This window comes from Homalodisca vitripennis, unplaced genomic scaffold (genome assembly GCF_021130785.1).
Source record: "Homalodisca vitripennis isolate AUS2020 unplaced genomic scaffold, UT_GWSS_2.1 ScUCBcl_3221;HRSCAF=8605, whole genome shotgun sequence".
NCBI classification, from domain to species: domain Eukaryota; kingdom Metazoa; phylum Arthropoda; class Insecta; order Hemiptera; family Cicadellidae; genus Homalodisca; species Homalodisca vitripennis.
The window spans coordinates 16,842-37,728 of record NW_025779330.1 but is presented as its reverse complement, the minus strand read 5'-3'; the positions used below and the strand labels follow the sequence as shown (position 1 = coordinate 37,728).

Here is a 20,887-nt window from a genome sequence, read left to right as displayed (position 1 = left end):
CTGCATGTTTGTATTTATTTGTTATTAGGATGTAACTTTCTGCTGAAAAAAGGAATCTATTATTAATAGTTTCAAAATGGCAGCCTTTTTTAAGTTTTAAAGCAACATTTTATAAAAACTGATGCAAAGAGAGTATATTGCCAAGATACATACAAGATGGCAAATTAAAAGAAAAAAATTGTGATACCTAAGTTCCTAAATTATGTAACAATAAAATCAAATTTTTCAGACCCCATCCCCTCCTTGTAACAGACTTGTAATGGTACAATAAACCTTTTTTAATAATTAAGTAACACTGTTACCAACTACCCCCCTCCCACTATATATATTTTATTCTAAAATTGTAGTATAAAGAAAATTTTCAATTCCTAAACCATGCTTTACACTAGCGTTGTGTTCTGCCTTCAGTACAGCTATGACCGAGCGAGAGGTACATCCATCTGTTGCGCAACGCATCGTCATAAAATTTTTAACAAATGAAGGTGTTAAGCCTTCGGAAATTTTTACTCGTTTGCAGGCACAGTTTGGGGACACTACTCTGTCTCAAAATCGAGTGTATACGTGGGCCAGAGAATTTAGGGATGGCCGAGAACGTGTTGAAAACGAAAGTCACGGTCGACGCCCAAGGTCAAGTCTTACAGATGACAACATTAGTGCGGTTTCGACAGCTTATTGAAGGTGATCGCCGGTTAACTGTTCAAGAAATCTCGTCGGAAATTGGTATCAGCTACGGGAGTGTTCAGTCTGCAATCACAGACCACCTTGGCTTCAGAAAAATTAGTGCTCGCTGGGTTCCGAGGTTGTTGACCGGAAATCAAAAACAGGTCAGGTCGGAGATTGCTGGGAGACTTCTGCAACGATTTCAAGAAGAAGGTGAAGATTTTTTGAGGCGCATTGTCACATGTGATGAGACGTGGGTCCACCATTACACTCGATTTTGAGACAGAGTAGTGTCCCAAACTGTGCCTGCAAACGAGTAAAAATTTCCGAAGGCTTAACACCTTCATTTGTTAAAAATTTTATGACGATGCGTTGCGCAACAGATGGATGTACCTCTCGCTCGGTCATGGCTGTACTGAAGGCAGAACACAACGCTAGTGTGAAGCAACCAGTTCCCCCCACTCCTATTAAGCAAAACGACAATCGCCCACAGCCGCATCACGTCTGAACGTGTTTGGTACAGTCAAGAGCAAAATTACCGTTTATATTTGATTTGCCCTCGTATGGACATCGTTTTGAACTATTTACTGCTTCTTCTAGGTTTGTGCTTTTAAACAATTTTAAATCAACGATTGAAACAGTTTTTCCCTGTTTCAACCACAACGCACCCAATCGCTCTGCACAGCACTCACTGTAGTACTTTTCATAGAGTATAGTATAAAAGTTAAAATTACTATTTCACTAGACTGTAATGTACATGCACTGACAGACTACTCAGCATCAGCTTGCTTGTTTGTTGCGCCAATCACTATACACCTCTCTGTATTCCTACTCGGTCAAAACCGATTGACACAAAGGATTTAAACAAACCGCTTGACACAAAGAGATTTAAACAAACCGCTTGACACAAAAAGATTTAAACAAACTGCTTTACCATTTAAGTACGTATTTAGATGGATAATTCAGACTTCTTTCTGTTTGCTTTATTGGGGGAAAATATAATACTAACTTTAAAATCTTTGCGGGACCCAGGCAAATTTTGTGAACAAATTCAAGCAATTAATTATTGAGGTTTAACAACTATGTAACACTGCGTCGAACCCCTCATGACCCCTGTAACGCTGCGTAACACTGCTGAGTAGTCCCTTGGGGCATTATGTTATTTAGGGACATAACAAATAATTTGACTCCTTATTTGTTATGAAGAGATGAAAAATAACAGAATAAATGTGTGTTTACTACTCTTGTGCAACCAACTACAGTTAAAAGTAGAAAACCATCATACTATTTGTAGCTGCTTCTCCAAACAATAAAAGATACAATACACAAGATAAATATTTTAGGTGACTTTTCATCCTGAAGCTAGCTGACAACAACTCTGACTCTATGGTGATCGGACAGATTTTTAGCATTTTGGTATTGCTTTAGACTAATATTATCCTTTTTTGTTGTTCTATGTAATTCTTTTCTGTAGAAAACGTAGAAACTGATGATATCCTTAATAATTGATATTTTTGTAGCATTGGGATTAATTTTATATAAATATATATATATATATATATATATATATATATACAGTATATATATATATATACAGTATATATATATATATATTATATATATATATATATACATTAACTAAATGGGGAGGTAACATCTTATAAAACATTTAATTCAAAGCTAGTAAATTAGAAATAGTTAGCATCTGGAGAATTTTATCTAGTTCGTGAAAATATATACTTTATATAGCTTTTAAATTGAAATAATACATCTACAAGAAAGTGGTACAAAATGTTTTGACACAATAGTTTTCTACCAAATATGGTAGGTTCCTAATGGGTACTACAATTAATTATAATTACTTTATTTACGTTACTCAAAAGTCGGGAAGTAAAAATAATTCAGTAATAATTCTATAAAATAATATAACCAACGAGAACAAAATCATATCATGAAGATGTAATAATAGGAATTACTCTCACCAAGCAACTATGTACAAAACAAATGTCACATTCTAAATTCAATATAGAACATTTATTTATGTTATTGATGATGTGTGGTTTAACACTTGCTTGTTTAACATGCTTTTGAATTATGTGTAAAACGTTACTGGAAAAAATAATTCTATACAAAATAACAGACCCCAAAGTGCATAAACGTCGATTTTGAATGTTTCATATTTCAATAGCACATTAAATTCATTGGAAATTGTATGCCAATATTACGGTTAATATAAAACCTTTTAATGTGCTAAAAGAAAGTGATTACTTTAAACTATCACTACATCACCAGATCTATACCTGTGTTTCCCGAGCCAGTGAAGTGTGTGGTCGCTAGCGATGAGCACCGAATGTCTGGTGCCGGCCGCAGCTCGCACCACGTGACCCCACGCCACTGGGCAGCTCAGATCTGTGCCTCGCTGTACCGCACTGACCTGTCCGCTGTCATTAGCTCCCCAGGCGTAGCACATGCCTGTCAACGTGATGGCGAGACAGTGGGAGTCCCCACACACTATCCGGTCCACTCCACCGTGCAACAACTGGTTCACCAACACTGGTCTACACAATGATACAGTGAAATTCAGCAGAAGTACAAAACAGTGTTTATTTAATAAACTAACTATACAACATAGTACTTTTGGCCTAGTCAGAAGATGTAGGTAGAATTTGTGACAATTGTGAAATATTATTAATTGATTCTCATGGATACTTAGTATATCAAAACTGTTCAAAATACAACAAAATTGTTTATAACAAAAAATTTAGGAAATATTATAAGCATTTTAGAACACTTTATTTTTTGTCTACAACTTCATGTATTACGGAGCTGTGATTTTTTTCAAGTTTGTTGAACTGAATGAAATGGTGTACAAAAGCTGGCCAATGACCTTTGGCAAGATGTAAGATAAATTTTTGTACCAAGTTTGAACTTGTTTCAGCATTCCTATCCTCTGGAGATCATATTGACGGAAGTTATGAACAAATGTTCAATAAGAGAAGGCAATTATAATAAACTGATTTAGTATACAAAATACACCTAAATATATATCACAAGTCAAAGCAGCTGATGCCTCTGTGATAATAATGTTTGTTGCTCCCAGCTTGTATAAGCATATCTTTTAAACGGTCATACTTGCTCATCCATTCACAGGTTTTATTGAAAAAAGAGAACCATTGGAGTTATAAAGAAAATAGCAAAATAGATGGTGTCTACTGAACTTTTATAACTATAATCTGATTTTTTTTATTTGACTTTAACAGTTTTCAACATGTGCCATTTTGTTAATATTAAAACAAATCACACAATTTTTGAATTTAAGTTTTTCCTCTTATTTATTATAACCCATATGCATAGTTTGGTACCTGTAGCTTTACCAGTTCTACGGGTTATTTAAAAAAAAAAAAAAATAATATTATAATAAAATAAAAATAGCAGCTAGCAGCTAAACAACACATTTCTCAAACTGTTTATATGGCATTTATTTGTTTGAGATCATGAGCACTATCAGCCACAGAAGTTTATGACACTCTTTTCTGAACGCTCTGTACATGAAGAAAATGTGTTCATAAAAATCAATTAAGTATCAGCAACAAAACACTGTAATTCTGCCCTTCAATTGTGTTCTTTGTTGTTCCTTCTGACAAAAGGTAAAACTCTCAAACAGTGATGGTTGAAACAGGTAAATGACTAGTAGGTGACTGTAATCTTAGGAATTATTTCAATAGTAGATATGAACAGGACTTGTATATTTCATTAAAAGTAGCACCATCTAAGTTTATTTAGCTATGTTAGTTCTAGCATTTATATAACGATGTATAAAATATGTAGGTAAATTAAAAGGAGCGAAACCACAAAGATTATTTTTTCAAATCACTTTAACGAAATAGCCTATATAATACAACATTCTAAACTTATTTATCATGAAACACTTTTTTGGGTTCAAACAGTTTTTATTATTACATCAGTTTGATAGAGTAAGAATATTTAACAAGTGCTGTATGCCCTTAATTAATATATTCAATTAGGAAAAGTTTTCTTCACCCCGTTATCAGTAACAAGTGAAAATCTGATGATGTTCAAAAATAAAAGTTACTTAGTAAAGTTCAAATGCTACTGCCATTAAATAAGCTTGATTACATCTTCGTTGTGTATTAGTTAATGGCATTTAGTTGCCACCAATGTTAGCAACATTCCCAAATCACACAAATGTAAAGTTAGGTTTTATAGTCTACTAGCGGACCCGGCGCGCTTCGCTGCGCATTTCAATAAGTTTCCCGCGGCTTCGCACGCAATTTCCCGTTGAAAACAGTACACTATATTCACTTATTCATTTTCTATCACATTCTAAACATTGCTGAGATAATTGATAGTCGTTCCTTCGTGAGCTTCTTGGGCGCATTATGAAGGTATGTACCACATTCCTGATACTTCTGTCAAAAAAAAACAACTAAGGTTGATTTTATAACATTCTTTATATTTGTAGCCAACGTAAGATAGTAATTATGATATCTGCATTGCTCTTCTGATCAAGCATGAGCATGGTTTATATTAAATAAATATTGCAGTTAAAGGTGAATTTTTACGTCAAATTTGAATTGTATTATCTGGATAGTAAAGTCTATGTTTAACAGTGATTGCAGAAACAGTTTAAACAAAATTTGTCGTTTCTCTTAAGCTTACTCTATGCTTTAAAACTATAAGTGTAGTAATTAAATTATATATAAATATATTTTTTGTCGCATTATATATGTTTACAAAGAACAGCTGATTAAAAATTTGAAAAGACTCTTTCACTTAATAACATATGTTTGCTGCAATGCATTTCTTACGGGTATTTCTGTAACCAGTGGGGCGGAATCCTGAATCGGGAAAGGGATAAAAAGTATCCTATAACCTTCTACAGATCAAGACGAACAAATTAAAAAAAAAATTAGGCGAATCCGTCCAGCCGTTTGTGAGTGATGCTGTTACACACGAACAGTTTCATTTTTATATAATAGATATTCAAATGTTATTTAACATTAAAATGATGGAAAAATTATTGGATGTGACAAATTAAACTGTTTTCTGTTATATATCAGCAAATTTGTTTGTATTTTGTAGTGATAATGTGAACTTTATTCTTACACTAAACAACATATTCTACAATCAAAAGAATTTGTGAGAGGACCCCTGGCTATTTTGGGGGCATTACCTCACACCTTATCCCTATTGCTAAATACTCTCATTACAAATTCAAATTTATTTGATCACTAAGCATATTCAACAGGCAATAGACCATGTCAAAGACATTAAGACAACTAACAAGATAAAAAGCTAGATTACAGAAGGTACAATAAATAGTTAAATAAAAGGTATGTACATCACAAAAGCCAATAGCTAAAACTTAATGCTGCCAATGTCACTATAATAACATTCTTTCAAGTTATAGAAAGGATTATCAGTCAACCACATACAAAGTACTTTTTTGAACCTATCATAGTCTACTTCATAAGCCAGTATAGGCAATTTATTAAATAAAGTTATTCCAACATGTTGAAAAGAGGGTTACAGGGTTAGGCTAAGTCTACTGTACTCTAGGTGGACTAAGTGAGAATTTCTAGTATTGTAACAATGAAAGTTGTTATTGAGTTTAAGTGTGTGTAAATTATGTTTAACACGCAGTAAAGTAACAAATATATATTATATTGTTTTACAATCTATTACAACGAATATATTCTTAATTTTCTAAACAAAGGCTTACAATTGTCATTTAAAGCTGAGACTAATAAGATTCTATTTTTTTTTTTCAGCAACAAAACTCTTTCTATTCCCTGAGCATTGCCCCAAAAAAGTTGTTCATAAGACAAGTTACTATAGAAAAGAGCATAGTACACATTTTTTAAGTAGTTGGCAGGGACACAATTTCTGAAATGTCTAATTAAATATCCGTAAACCGGGGCTTCTTTGCACCTTGTGAGGTTACTTTGCACCATAGTTGAAAAAAGATTCAACTCTATCTGTAGGAGAAACTATTAATCATTTCGACCTAGTTTTACAATTTTCCACTAGGCTGCACCACCGTCTATATGATTTGTGTGAACAGACACTTTATCCCGCCATTTTGGATATTTGTGGGAAGAGTTGTCTTTGTATCTTCAGTTTTGTTTGAATTGTTACGTCAAAAAAGTGCCGTTTTTACGATATTAGACAACGTCAGAGAAAGGTAAGTGTGGTACATTTATGTGTAGAATTTTATTATCTTACAAATAACAACAGTAACTGAGAGTTTATATCAATACTCATTAGATTGTCATCCATTTTAAGTTTAAGGTTACTTTTAAGAGAAAGACGGGGCTACTTTGCACCAGCATAAAACTGGTGCAAAGTAGCCCCTTAATATTCAAAAAAATGCTTTGTATTTTCTTTATCTTATTAGTCACATTTATAGTACATAATGTTTATTATTTTACATAAATTGTAACTATTTACTTACTTATTTACAAAGATAAATGAATAGGCCTACCAGTAAACAATAGACAATCTAATAATTATTTTGCATTTAAATTTTAAAAATAATTTCATATTTAGTATTTTTTGTACTTTATAGAACAATGAGTTTAATAAATATTGACATAATATCCAGTAGAGTGTTCTATTTTTAATATTTTGATTGCACTTTCTTTTAGCCTACTAATAAAAATATTATTGATAATAGTAGTAGGTCTGACACTGGTAACTGTGGTGTTTCAGAATGGTGCGAGTTTATAAGAGGAAGCTGGGAGCTCGTAAATATGCAGACTACACAAAAGAAAAATTAGAAGAGTGTCTGGAAGCAATAAGAAATGGAACCTTTACCCAAAGACAAGCTGAGGCACATTTTAACATTCCTCGAAGGACAATAAACTATAAACTTAAACAGAAACATTCGACAAATTACCAGGCAAGCAGCCCATATTTACTAGAGAAGAGGAGGAAACATTTGTTTCTTACATTGAAGCTATGAGTTATTATGGCTTTCCCATGATATATCATGATCTTAGATTTGTCATTGGTTCATATCTCAGCCGAATTGGCAGAGTTATTAAGGAATTCTACAACAATCTCCCTGGCAGGGATTGGATGAAGAGCTTGTTGATGCGATAACCTAGGCTTAAAGAACGTTTTGCCTCAAATATTAAACGTAGCAGAGCTGGCGTTGACGAGGAAATAGTGCGAGACTTCATTTCTAATCTAAGAGATGTTGTAAAAGATGTTCCAGCAGAAAACATATGGAATCTGGACGAAACTAACCTGACTGATGACCCAGGCAAAAAAAGAGTCATTTGTCGGCGTGGGACAAAATATCCAGAAAATGTTTGCAATTTTTCAAAATCTAGCACTTCGGTCATGATATGTGGAAATGCAGTTGGAGAAATTTTACCTCCGTTTGTTGTCTACAAAGCGACTCAGCTGTGGGACACATGGATGGAAGGAGGACCGAAGAACTGTCGCTACCAAAGCACCAAATCAGGTTGGTTTGATGGAGTGGCGTTCAATGAATGGTTTGAAAGCCTCATGTTACCAAGAATAAAGAAACTGGCAGAGAAAAAAGTACTTATTGCTGATAATTTGTCTGCACACCTCAACATAAGCATTTTCAAGAAGTGCAAAGAAAAATGACGTCCATTTCATCTGTTTACCTCCCAACAGTACGCATCTAACTCAGCCATTAGACGTCGCGTTTTTCCGCCCCATGAAGGTAGCTTGGAGAAAAGTCCTGAGTGATTGGAAATTATCTCCTGAGGGTATGAACCATACTGTTGTACCAAAACACCAATTTCCATCTCTACTTAAAAGAGTCCTTGAACGTCTAGAGCCAAACATAAAAAAAAATTTAGAAAGTGGCTTCAAAAAAACTGGAATCTATCCCTGTGATGAAGATCCTTTACTGCAGAGAATTGCACACAAACAAGTGGAGCCTTCAGCTGTTTGTTCTGCTTTCCTCATTGCCCTGCAGTCAACACGAGAGGCCTGCAGCACAAAGCCACAAATAACAAGAAAAAAGAAACTTGCTGTGCCAGCAGGAAAAAGTTTATCTCACGAAGAAACAATTTCCATGCAATCACTTGTAACTAGTGATAATGCTAGTGTTAAACACCCACAATCCATGACTGATGACCAAACACCAAGCACGAGTAAGGCAGCCCACAAAGACTTGTTTAACTAAAAGAAAAAAATCTTGTCGGCCTAAATTTCAACTGGATAGTAGTGATGAGTCCATAGATGACTCATCTTAAATGTGTATTGATGAAAGTTCCTCCGACGATGACTGGGAGTCCTATAGGAAAAAGAAATTAGAGGAGATCAATGAACCAGCAAAAGAAGAGGCTTTTCTAACAATAAAATCAGGACTGAGACCCATTAACAAGTCTGATCTACAAGTAGATTCATTTGTTGTTGTTAACTACGAAAATGAATATTACCCAGGTACCATTGTAAGCGTTGATGAAAATGGAGCTTTTGTCAGTGCAATGATGAAGTCTCTAGGCAACTGGAAGTGGCCTGTTAATAAGGATGTTTTATTATATGAGTGGAATGAAATTGCTGGATCTATAAATCCACCCAAAATTTTGAGCAAAAGAGGAATATTTGCAGTTCCAGAGCTTCAAGACAATTTTGGAAAAAATGGACTAATTTTTTTTTAAGAAAATGCATTATTAAGTGTGTATTATATGTTATAATTTTTTTGAACATAGACCTGCAAGTATTTATTAGATTTAAGCTTCAGAATCTCTAAGTTTGTCATTTTTTCACTGTCAATTTTCCTATGTTAAATACACTTTGTGACGTATCATGAGTTTTTGTTGTTTTTCTCCCTTTCAGGTGAAAAAATTAAATCATATAAGTATTCAGTGGTGCCAACAGATGTTTAAGGGTTTATGAATGGGTCTTATACTTTGCACCAAAAATTTTTTTCATAAAAAGATAAATAATTTTTCAGGTGGTGCAAAGTAACCCGCTCCTATGGTATACTTTGCACCAAATTAAAAAAATACATAAAAAATATTTAAATATATAATACAGCAATTTATGAGTGTGGAATGGTTTCCTGGATGTATAAGAATTAATAAAAACCAGTAGTTTGTTAATTTTTTGAAACGTTTTATTTTTTATGAGATAATATTTATTTCAACTCCTAAAAGTGGTGCAAAGTAGCCCCGGTTTAGGTACAGTACAAGCTAACTTATTACGAAGGTTGTCAATATGGGGTAGCCATGTTAACTTACTATCCAATGTGATACCTAAACTTACTATCCAACGTGATTACTTTCACACTTGTGAGACACCACTGGTACAGTTCCTCTGGTGTGAAATATTCTGACCTTCACTTACTTCTTATTTTCTATTTATGAATACAGCTTGTTTAACCACAGCATATATCTTCAACAGCGGTTAAATTAAACTAATAAAAGAAGCACTTTATTCATTGATTTGAAGTATGTCAAAAAATGTTTTTTTTACCCTCAGAATCAACACCTTCACTTTTCATTAAGTTAATACACTATATATATTAAGATAATGCCATTACCTTCAAAATTCATAAGTTTAAATTATGCCACTATTTTACATACTACTGTAGTGCATACTAGTCTATTAAAACAATTCTTGTATGAAGTATATTGCGTTATTGATTAGATTGATTTTTAAGTTTTGTTCTGAGCTTTATCATATACGAGGGGTATTAGAAAAATAAGGTTCCCATGATTTTTTAAAATAAACTGCTCTATATACCTACTTAGTGTTATACATCAATTTAAAACTTAAAAGTTAAGCTATTTTTCCACATAATCACCGTTTCCGTCCAAACACTTTTGTAGACGATGCTCCAACTTTTCTATCCCCATGTTGTAGAATTCGGCCGCCAATCCTTTGAGGAATCGAGTATAACCTCTTCCTTGACTTCACCATCGGTACTGAAGCGTTGGCCACCTAAGTGTTCCTTTAATTTTGGGAATAAGTGAAAATCACTTGGGGCTAGGTCTGGGCTGTAGGGGGGATGGGTCACAATAGTCCAGCCAAAATTTGTCAGCAGTTCTTGAGTTTGACGTGAGACATGAGGTCGGAGAAGCCTCACACCACTGGACAATCTTCCTCTCCAGCGGTTCTGGATCGCGTGTCTCAGTTTTCTCAATGTGTCGCAAAATCTGTCAGAGTTTACTGTTGTTCCTGTGAATGGTGATTCTCCGATCTTCAAGCAATATTGTCTCAACTTTTTCAACAACTCCATCTGAAACTGAAGGCCGTCCACTTCGGTTTTCATCGTGAATTTCCATGCAGCCTTCGCTGAATTCTCTACACCATTTCCGAACGTATTGAACAGATATGCAGTTTTCCCCATAAACTTCGATTAACTGACGATGAATTTCAATAGGTGAAATCTGTTTTGCATTTAAAAAACGTATCACAGCACGAATTTTGCATCTGGCGGTAACAACGATAGGGAGCTCTATCTTCCAAAGCAGCTATGCCGGCACTGTTGGACGTAGCGAGGCGCGAGTGGTATGGATAGAGAGAGGGACAACTGATGAGTAAGACAGTGTTGCCAGATTTCTCCCAACATATCACATTCTGTCTCGGCGGCTTAGGGAACCTTACTTTTCTAATACCCCTCGTACATCTACATCACTTGTAATATCTTTCGCTAAACTGTTATAAAAGTTAACCCTAGTTTTTTTTAAATAAATTTCTAGATTATGTTCATCAAAAGTAAAGTTAATTCTTCTTTTAAAACAAATTAAAAACATACTAATAAGATAGTTTAAACACTAATGAGAGCTCCTGGTTTTAACAATTTAAGGGAGGGAGATAGTTTTAAACTCATTAACAATTTTTTACAACCTATCCAATGTCTGACATCTTTGTGGGTTTTGTAGCTAGGTTACGGACGAGACTATGATGAATTTGATTTGAATGAAATTGCACACACGGCAGTGACTTGAATTTTAGTGACGGAATTGACGGTGTAAAATATGCACAAAGTGCAAATGTCAACGGTTTGTACTGCGGTAGTAGGTTCTAATCTATAAATAATATAAATTTATTTTCTCTTTTCTTTAAACAAAATTAATTTTTACACAAAATCTTTTATTATACATGATTTTTTGTCATCCTGACCTCAAAATACTGGTATTCTGAATATTTATCGACATGAAATAAGAGATTTGTATCACGTACAATCTACCCTTCTCATTCTTGTTTGTCTGTGGTGTAATCCAAAATGTTAAAAATATTACATACTAAATATTTGCTCAAACTTTTTTAATGTTTTTTACATTTTTGCTTGAACAACAGTAGGATACGTGTATTCCTCACTATGTTATAAAATAAAAAACTAAATTAAGAATTGTGAATATGTTTGGACAACTATTGTACAACATGTTTTCTCTCCGATTCATAGAATACATCCCAGCATGTTGTGCAGATAATGATGTTAGAAAATGGCATTCAAATGTTTTAAAATTATTTCCAAATATTGAAATTGTAATTAATTTTTCTACCAACTAGTTTTAGAGTCGTTTCTTGGATTGAAACGGAAAATTTATAATTGAATTGGCTAATTAGTAACAGTTTAATAATCAAATTGAATATCAAAAATTCATTAGGCCTATGTAGGCTATAATTAGTAAAACTGCCTTACTTTAGAATGTTAGTTGCTCCCATATACATTACTATGTGTCTCAATCACCTGTGACGTTTGACCATATCTCCCGTGCCCAACTGGCCATGTTGTACACTTCCCCATGTCCAAACTTCAGTCTTGATCAGTCGAGCACCTCGAGCTAGTATCCCAGCCAGCCGCTCCGCTACGCCGCGGTCTGACACCTCACTACATCCTCCACTGCATGACCACTCACATCTGAGCAGACAAGGAAACCAGATGAGTTGACCTTACCTCGATCCAAGGTTACATTGTTTACAAAATAATCTATTGTTTGTCAACTTCTAAACAGTTTTGACCAATCTACATCTGTGTCATTCAATACAACCTGGGTATTGATTATTGTTTATACATTTATGTTTAAATTTATTTTTTATTTAAATACATAGCACCTTGAACATCACTATATTTAAATCAGCTATCATCTATGTATTGAAATTATTTTGAAAATCAATTTTACGTTGCTAAATTGCACATATTGAAATTCGCAGAACACACATCACTAAAATTAGTATTAGTAATTTAATAAATAATATTTTTTAAACATTTAATATATCGTAGACACGTGTTTCAGCATTAACGCATCTTAAGTGTACAGTTTTATAACATCTAAAATCAATTAGTTAAATGAACAAATAAGTAGATACACACATATGAAACATTAAATGTATGTTAAATTTATAGTGACTTAGTAGTTCTTTTTAACTGTTTTCTCTATTTAAAAATTGAATTTTTTCAACAATTTGGTTTTCTAGTGTATTTACACATATAATAATAATGTTTTATTGCGTGAACATATTACATGTTATGCAATAGTCAAATAACTGAATTAAGCTAAAATTTTTCACTCATACTTGCATCAAAATCCCTTTCTAACATACAGTTTTGACGTTCACTCTCTCCCAGTCATTCGAATTGTTCCACCCTTTCCCCAGTCAGTAAGCCAATTGTTATGTCTCCCAGTTGTGTGCCATGAACTCGTCCGTACTGTAAAATGCGTAAGTGGTCAGTGTTGTTTTTAGACGAGTCTTAAATGCCTTCAGCATTGGGGCACTTTTAATCGAGCTTGGCAATTTGTTGACCAATCGAACTCCTGCCTGAGAAGGCAGTCGTTCATGAGCTACCGTTCTATGTCTCACAGATCGGTAGTCGTCCCTGCCTCTCGTTGCATAAGGGTGTATGTCACTACTTCTTATGGTCTCGCATTTGGACTTGACAAAAATGCAGGTTTTCCAATATGTAGAGGCAAGGAAATGTCAACAGTTTCAGGTTTTTGAAAGCTGGTCTGCACGACTCTCTCCGTTTCAGTTTTGCAATTGTTCGGACTGCTTTTTTTTGAAGGATGAAAATTCTGGAAAAGTTTGCGTTTGTGCAACCTCCCCACAAAGCCACTCCGTAGGAGAGGTGCGGGTAGATTAGTCCGTAATATGCCGTCATCAGTACCTGGGTTGGGCAGTATTCGGACAGTTTTCCGCAAGACATAAATGCCTGAGGATAGCTTTGAACAAACATGATCTACATGAGAATCCCAAGTCAAACCTCGATCTAGGTGTATTCCTAGGAATTTCATAGCGTAGACTTCAGTGATTTCAGTTTCATCCAACATGACTGTTAGACTATAATCTGAATCTGTTTGTCGCAAACTGAATTTGATGAAAGATGATTTCGATGGGTTTGTTTTCAGATTGAGCTCGTTGAAGTGTTGAACTAAATTGTTTAGCTCAATGAAAGACATTTTTTCGAGCGCCTCTTGTGATTCTGAGTTGAGATAGAGAGTCGTGTCATCTGCGTATTGGACGAGCCGCCCTTGTTGCACAGATGAGCCAACATCATTGACGTAGATCAAAAAGAGAAAAGGGCTGAGTATTGAGCCTTGAGGAACTCCATAGTTCAGCCCCAGCTCCTCCGATCTAACGCCAGAAATGCCTATGAATTGTGTTCGATTACTAAGATACGATTCAAGCCACTTGAGTGACCTTCCTCGTATCCCGTAATACTCCAGTTTGTGAGTGAGGATTTGGTGGTCGACACAGTCAAAAGCTTTTGATAAGTCAAGGAATATACTCAAAGTATTCCCTCGACCTTCAATTCCCTCTACCACTGCATCGACTAAACGAGCGACTGCGTCTACTGTCGATTTACCGCTTCGGAATCCGAATTGGTTTGCAGATAGCAGGTGGTGCTTATCAGAAAATTTAGACATCGGGAAAGAAAAAGCTTCTCAAAGATTTTGCTGAAAACCGGCAAACATATGTATGTTTCATATACAGGGTGTACATAAAGTCCTGCACTGGTATAATATTTTCTAAACGATAACAGATAAATGAACAAGATTTGGTACATCAATACTACACCTAAAAATCTACTTTTTGAAGGAACTATCAGTTTTTCTGTAATATCATGGGGACGTCCCGCAAGGAGTCGGAAGGAAATCTTAAATAGGAGCATAGGTCAATATGCACATCATTTTAAAGGGCTTATCTAGCAGAGTTTAATGCCGCAAACCGCACTCAAAAAGATTGATCCAGTACAAAATGGCGGCTGTTCAAAGGTTTTACTTGGTTACATTTCATTAGTAGCCATAACCCCGGTAAAGCAAAACTGCAACCAAACGAATACTGCAGATAAATACTACATTATGATTGTCAGTTGTACAGAAGTGAATTATGACGTAGGTTATCCTCAAGGGGTACAAATATGGTCCTAATATATTGATAACGGGGAAAACCTGATAACAGTAACAATTAAAAAGCTCTTATCTTTGGGTCGCAGTTTGGACTTTCCAATTAGCCAGTCTATTCATAGTAGGCTATTCTAGTTTTCTTGTTTTAGTAGTGCTGTCCAACCTTTCTATCAGTGCACTTTAGTATAAAAGAGTTTGTCGTATTGCTTGTAGTTCTTCAACTACACTATGTTGCTTGACGAACGTGAACGTATAACACTTCTTATGATGGTTGGTTGGGGAAACAACGGACGATCACACGAGGAAGCATGCCATTTATTTCATGACTACTTTCACGAGAGGCAGCCAATTTCTAGAACAACTGTAGGGAGAACTGTTCAACGCTTTATGGAAACAGGAAGTGTTTCCGATCGTCATAGGACAGGAAGGCCCGCTACTGCGACAACTGAAGGCAACTCTTTAGATGTATTGCACTCATTTATTGAGAATACGCAAGAGTCCCTACGCTCAGCAACACAAACTCATGACATCTCTGTTACGTCTGTTAAAAAGATTCTGAAAGGGTCTAATTTTAAGCCTTATAAAGTTCATTTGGTGCACGAACTCAACGAAGTTGATTTCGATCGACGTATAAGAATTTTGTGAAACTATGATGGCCAAAATAGATTGCAACGAAATTGATGCAAACAATATTGTGTTTTCAGACGATTGTTCATTTATGCTGAATGGAAGTGTAAACAGGCACAATTGCCGTTACGTACTAGAGTAGCGAAAATCCTCACTGGATGCGGGAAGCACATACGCAGTATTCACTAAAGGTGAATGTCTGGCTTGGTGTGATAGGTACCCAGTTGGTAGGTCCTTTCTTTATTGAAGGAAATTTAAGTGCAATATCATATTAACGTTTGCTAGAAAATGAAATTACACCAGCAATTCGAAACATGTTTGGAGAACATTACCAGAATATCTGGTTTCAACAGGACGGAGCACCCCCACACTACGGCATTGACGTAAGAGCCTATTTAAACACTGTTACCAATATATTAGGACCAAATTTGTAACCCTTGAGGATAACCTACGTCATAATTCACTTCTGTACAACTGACAATCATAATGTAGTATTTATCTGCAGTATTCGTTTGGTTGCAGTTTTGCTTTACCGGGGTTATGGCTACTAATGAAATGTAACCAAGTAAAACCTTTGAACAGCCGCCATTTTGTACTGGATCAATCTTTTTGAGTGCGGTTTGCGGCATTAAACTCTGCTAGATAAGCCCTTTAAAATGATGTGCATATTGACCTATGCTCCTATTTAAGATTTCCTTCCGACTCCTTGCGGGACGTCCCCATGATATTACAGAAAACTGATAGTTCCTTCAAAAAGTAGATTTTTAGGTGTAGTATTGATGTACCAAATCTTGTTCATTTATCTGTTATCGTTTAGAAAATATTATACCAGTGCAGGACTTTATGTACACCCTGTATATATATATATATATATATATATATATATATATATATATATATATATATATACATTAAATTTGTATAAATGGCAATAGCCTTATTTAATTTCAATAAACATTGAATCGCAAAAAGTACTTGCTCCGCCGGGACTCGAACCCGGATCTCTGACTTGCCGGGTGAATGTGCTACCATTACACCACAGAGCCCTCACTTTTTACGATTCAATTATTTTGTATTTGGCCGTTTCTTTCACATACGTGTTTTAAATAAGCAAACTAACATATGATCGGAAGACCAAATACCTGTCAAATGACTTTATTTACATTAAATTTATATAAATGGCAATAGTCTTTTTTAATTTCAATAAACATTGAATCGCAAAAAGTACTTGCTCTGCCGGGACTCGAACCCGGATCTCTCACTTGCCGGGTGAATGTGCTACCATTAAACCACAGAGCCCTCACTTTTTACGATTCAATTATTTTGTATTTGGCCGTTTCTTTCACATACGTGTTTAAATAACCAAACTAACATATGATCGGAAGACCAAATACCTGTCAAATGACTTTATTTACATTAAATTTGTATAAATGGCAATAGCCTTATTTAATTTCAATAAACATTGAATCGCAAAAAGTATATATATATATATATATATATATATATACTTATATGAGTATTTATTTGTTTTAGATATTATTAAATTGTATACTAAAGATGGCTTAATGTTGAAACACATGTCTACAATATTTCAAATGTTTAAAAAAAGTTTTAGTGTAATATTTTATATTAATTAAAAAAATATTTATTTTAGAACATATAGTCTAAGTTAATATGTAAGTATAACATGTATAACATTTATCTTCAATAATAGAAAAACACATCCTAATTAGTTAACACGTTATTTGATCAAACACTAAGTATAGAAGTATAATATTGTTGTTGTTTTGTTACAATTAATTGATTGTGAAGAGAGAATAAACGTTTCATTTCATTTCATTTTATTGCAGTTTTCCAAATGCATGTATTGACACAATTTTATATTTATTGAAATATAATGAATAAAGAAAATAAGAATTGAATTGAAATGGATCTCAGACGCCCAACAGAACTGGCTTAGGCGACAACCCTACCTTGCCATCCTTAAAATTTGATTGATTAAATGGCTTCGTCTATAAAATTATCTGGCCATCTCAAAATAAAGTTTGTAAAATTCAGAAAAAGTTTAGAATAACAATTTTCATCTTGGAAGGCTTCTTGTAAGCTTATCTTTAATGAATTTAAAGTTGTAACTGTCCAAGGCTAATAATTTCAATACATTATTAAAAGTGCAGTATAATAGACAGCCTGTGTGATGGAAACTATATACTACATGATCATAATACTACGCATAAAACTAATTTTCAATACCTCAGACATCTGAAAGTAATGGAAAAGACAACATGACCATCCTATATGAGGAAAACTTCTTTCAATAAATTACCTTCAAAGTTTAAGGAATCAATATATAAGTGTATTCAGATATAAAACAAAAATATACTATAAAGTAAGCACACCATGATATGTAAATTTAATACTCTGTGTTATTGATGTAGGCTATCCTTCCCAATCATCAAAATTGTACCTTAATTCAGGCTCAGATCATATGAGCTCTTTTTATATTTTTAATACCTATGTACGGTATGTATTTTACCTACTTATATAGCGTAGTAATAAATAATAGGTAGGGACAGAATGGCATCCTTGTCCCATCAAAATAGCTTCCTTTTGGGAGGCAGAAGACAGGAACTGATCATCATAATGACATGTTATTGTCAATGTGGGTCAAATAACATCTGTTCTTTCTAATAAAGTAGTATTTTAGGTCCTCAATAAGAAAAACGCTTCCAAAAATAGTTGACTTTGCATAATACTAAAGTACTAGTTTGGCAATAACCCAACCCTACCAGTTGCCTGTAATTCACCACCTTGTCAATTATACTATCTCAACCACAACGTATATTGAGAATACACTGACCACCCTATCATGCCAATCTATGGTCAAAATTATATCCTACCTACTTTATATATTTGTATTAACCGGTGATTTTACAGCAACATGAGGTGTTATGGGTGTTGTAAAACTTCACATAAACTGTCGGCATCTATTTCTTTGAGTGTTAATAACATAGACACAACACACAATGTGTTTACAATGTATTAAAAGTCACATTAGTAGTATTTAAAACAAGCATCACATTTAGTATTAAACAATGTATACATATAGTTATCCTGTATGTTATTATAACATTTTATGATAAGTGAGGTATTTAATTTATTTAAGTCATGTGATTTCAATATTTTTATGTAATACACAGTTACTTTTTTATTTATAAACATTTAAGAATTTGTGTTGTGTATTGAAAATACACAAAAATGTTATTTAACCTATCAATATATTTAAATTAATTTTTTATTGGTTTAGAGATGAATAAAGTTTAATGAATTTGGAAGTAATATTAAGCTAGATCTTCAATATTCTTTAACAAGTAAAAAAGGTAAAAAGGCTTTATTAGTAAGTAATAATGTAAACCATTTTATAACTATCTCTAATATTAATCTTCTTTAGAAAACTACAAAGCATAATTTAGCTGAGTATGATTATAAATAAAGACAATAACAACTTTTATGTTTAAAGCTGCAAAATATCAGATAGCAAATGAACATGTAAAAGCAAATTGTAATATATAGAAATGGTCCTCTCATTGTACTCCCCCCATGTCATATATAAATTGTTTCAATAATTAAAAAATCTTTAAATTTGCACTAAAAACTATAATTTTTATTTAAAGGTAAGTAAAATTTTAAAATTTCTAGAGATATTAATAAGTTAATCTAGACTACATGCTAAATTTTATAAAAATTAGACCAATCACATAGTCTTAAAGTGACCAAACATGGTAAAGTGGACAAACATACATTTTTTCTTGCACACACTATATTCCGCACAAGTTCAACAGAATTCATATCATGTAATGTATTATGAAAATAAACTTTTTTAACTAGAACAGAAACTTTAACACAAAACTATTTTTCAAATTTAGAATATCTTATAAATCAAAATTTCATGCAAAACTTTCAATATCTATTTTCTGAGAAATCATAAAACTTTTACCTGGCCTATGTTATTATAAACAAGAGACATTATCACAACACCCTCATAAAAAGTCCCTTTCAATGTTTAATTAGATTAATTTCATAGCAATAATACTTACTTTACACTGGAAGTATTGCTGGCATGTGATAAATTGAAATCATCAGTCACAAAATCATCGAAAGAATCACTGTTGTTATCTGAGCCACCACTCATGTGTCTTGATAAGGTAGCAACTTTATCGCCAACAGTTTTCACCCCTTCGTAGACCAAACTTGCAACAGTAGACACATTTTGTTTAATTATTTTTTGTTGGAACAGAGACTTCTGCTAGGAACTCTTCTCCACCTGATGAAACCCAAGAAAGTTGTCGGGTCAGAAACTGACGAGCAGATTCAGTATTGATATGAAGAAGGCCCATTCCATCTCCTTTTTCTGCAATGACACTAATACTCTCATCTTCCTCTGCTTCTTTAGCATCGGATACAGACTTTTCATCATTAATTACTGAATGAGAATCTTCCTCAGTAGACGATGAAGTATTGTCGTTTTCATTATTCCTGTCTTCACTGCCTATTGTGTTATTTCTACTGGTTGGCGTCGATGGACTCGGAGAGTCGTTAGATACTGGAAGACCCAAAGGACAGGTATCAAAGCAAGTCTGTGGTGATAAAGGAGAAACTATATTTTCACTAACGCACTGTGAACATACAGATGAAAATACATTCCCTTCATCACTTTTACTGTCTTCCTCTAAAGCTGTTGGAAGAAACATCACTTTCACGTTTATGTGTTATGACAACATTAAAATCTTTTCCACTACTAATACATGTAATAGTACGACCTTCAAAAAACCCAACTTTGGTGGGCTCATCTTCCTTGTGAACGTCGAGTTGAGGATGTTCACCAGAAACCCACAAATGACCGGTGTCTGAGAGGAAAAGTACACCCATTGCTCCTCCTGATATGCTTTTTACAGTTATGTGCTGACTGTTTGTTGTATGTCCATGTGCACATCTTCTAGCTTCTTCAAATAAAATTACTTCTATTACATTTGCTACATTATCAGGATACAATTTAAAAACTTTGCCTCGATCATTTAAGAAATAAAGAACATTATTTGAACATACAAAGTCTACAGCTTTTATCTCAGAAATGGTAAAGTTCACTGAACAATCTGGAGAAGATATAGTTCCAAACCATACAATATGATTAGTATCCAGAAGGATTAAAATTTCTCCGAGACACCCAATTTTAATGGGAT

At 34.0% G+C, this 20,887-nt stretch overlaps 1 protein-coding gene across 1 annotated transcript in view; it reads right to left on the bottom strand.

Annotated features, from left to right (window-relative positions):
* The window catches only part of LOC124372439 (alsin-like), a 40,113-nt gene extending 20,187 nt beyond the window's left edge, over positions 1-19,926 (bottom strand). Inside the window, exons 1-3 of the mRNA XM_046830840.1 lie at positions 19,745-19,926; positions 12,368-12,538; positions 2,961-3,218 (exon numbers count right to left, since the gene is read on the bottom strand). Coding sequence (XP_046686796.1) covers positions 2,961-3,218; positions 12,368-12,538; positions 19,745-19,839 — 524 coding nt within the window. The 5' untranslated portion in view covers positions 19,840-19,926. The remainder of the gene's footprint in view (positions 1-2,960; positions 3,219-12,367; positions 12,539-19,744) is intronic.
* Between the last annotated feature and the right edge of the window lie 961 nt (positions 19,927-20,887).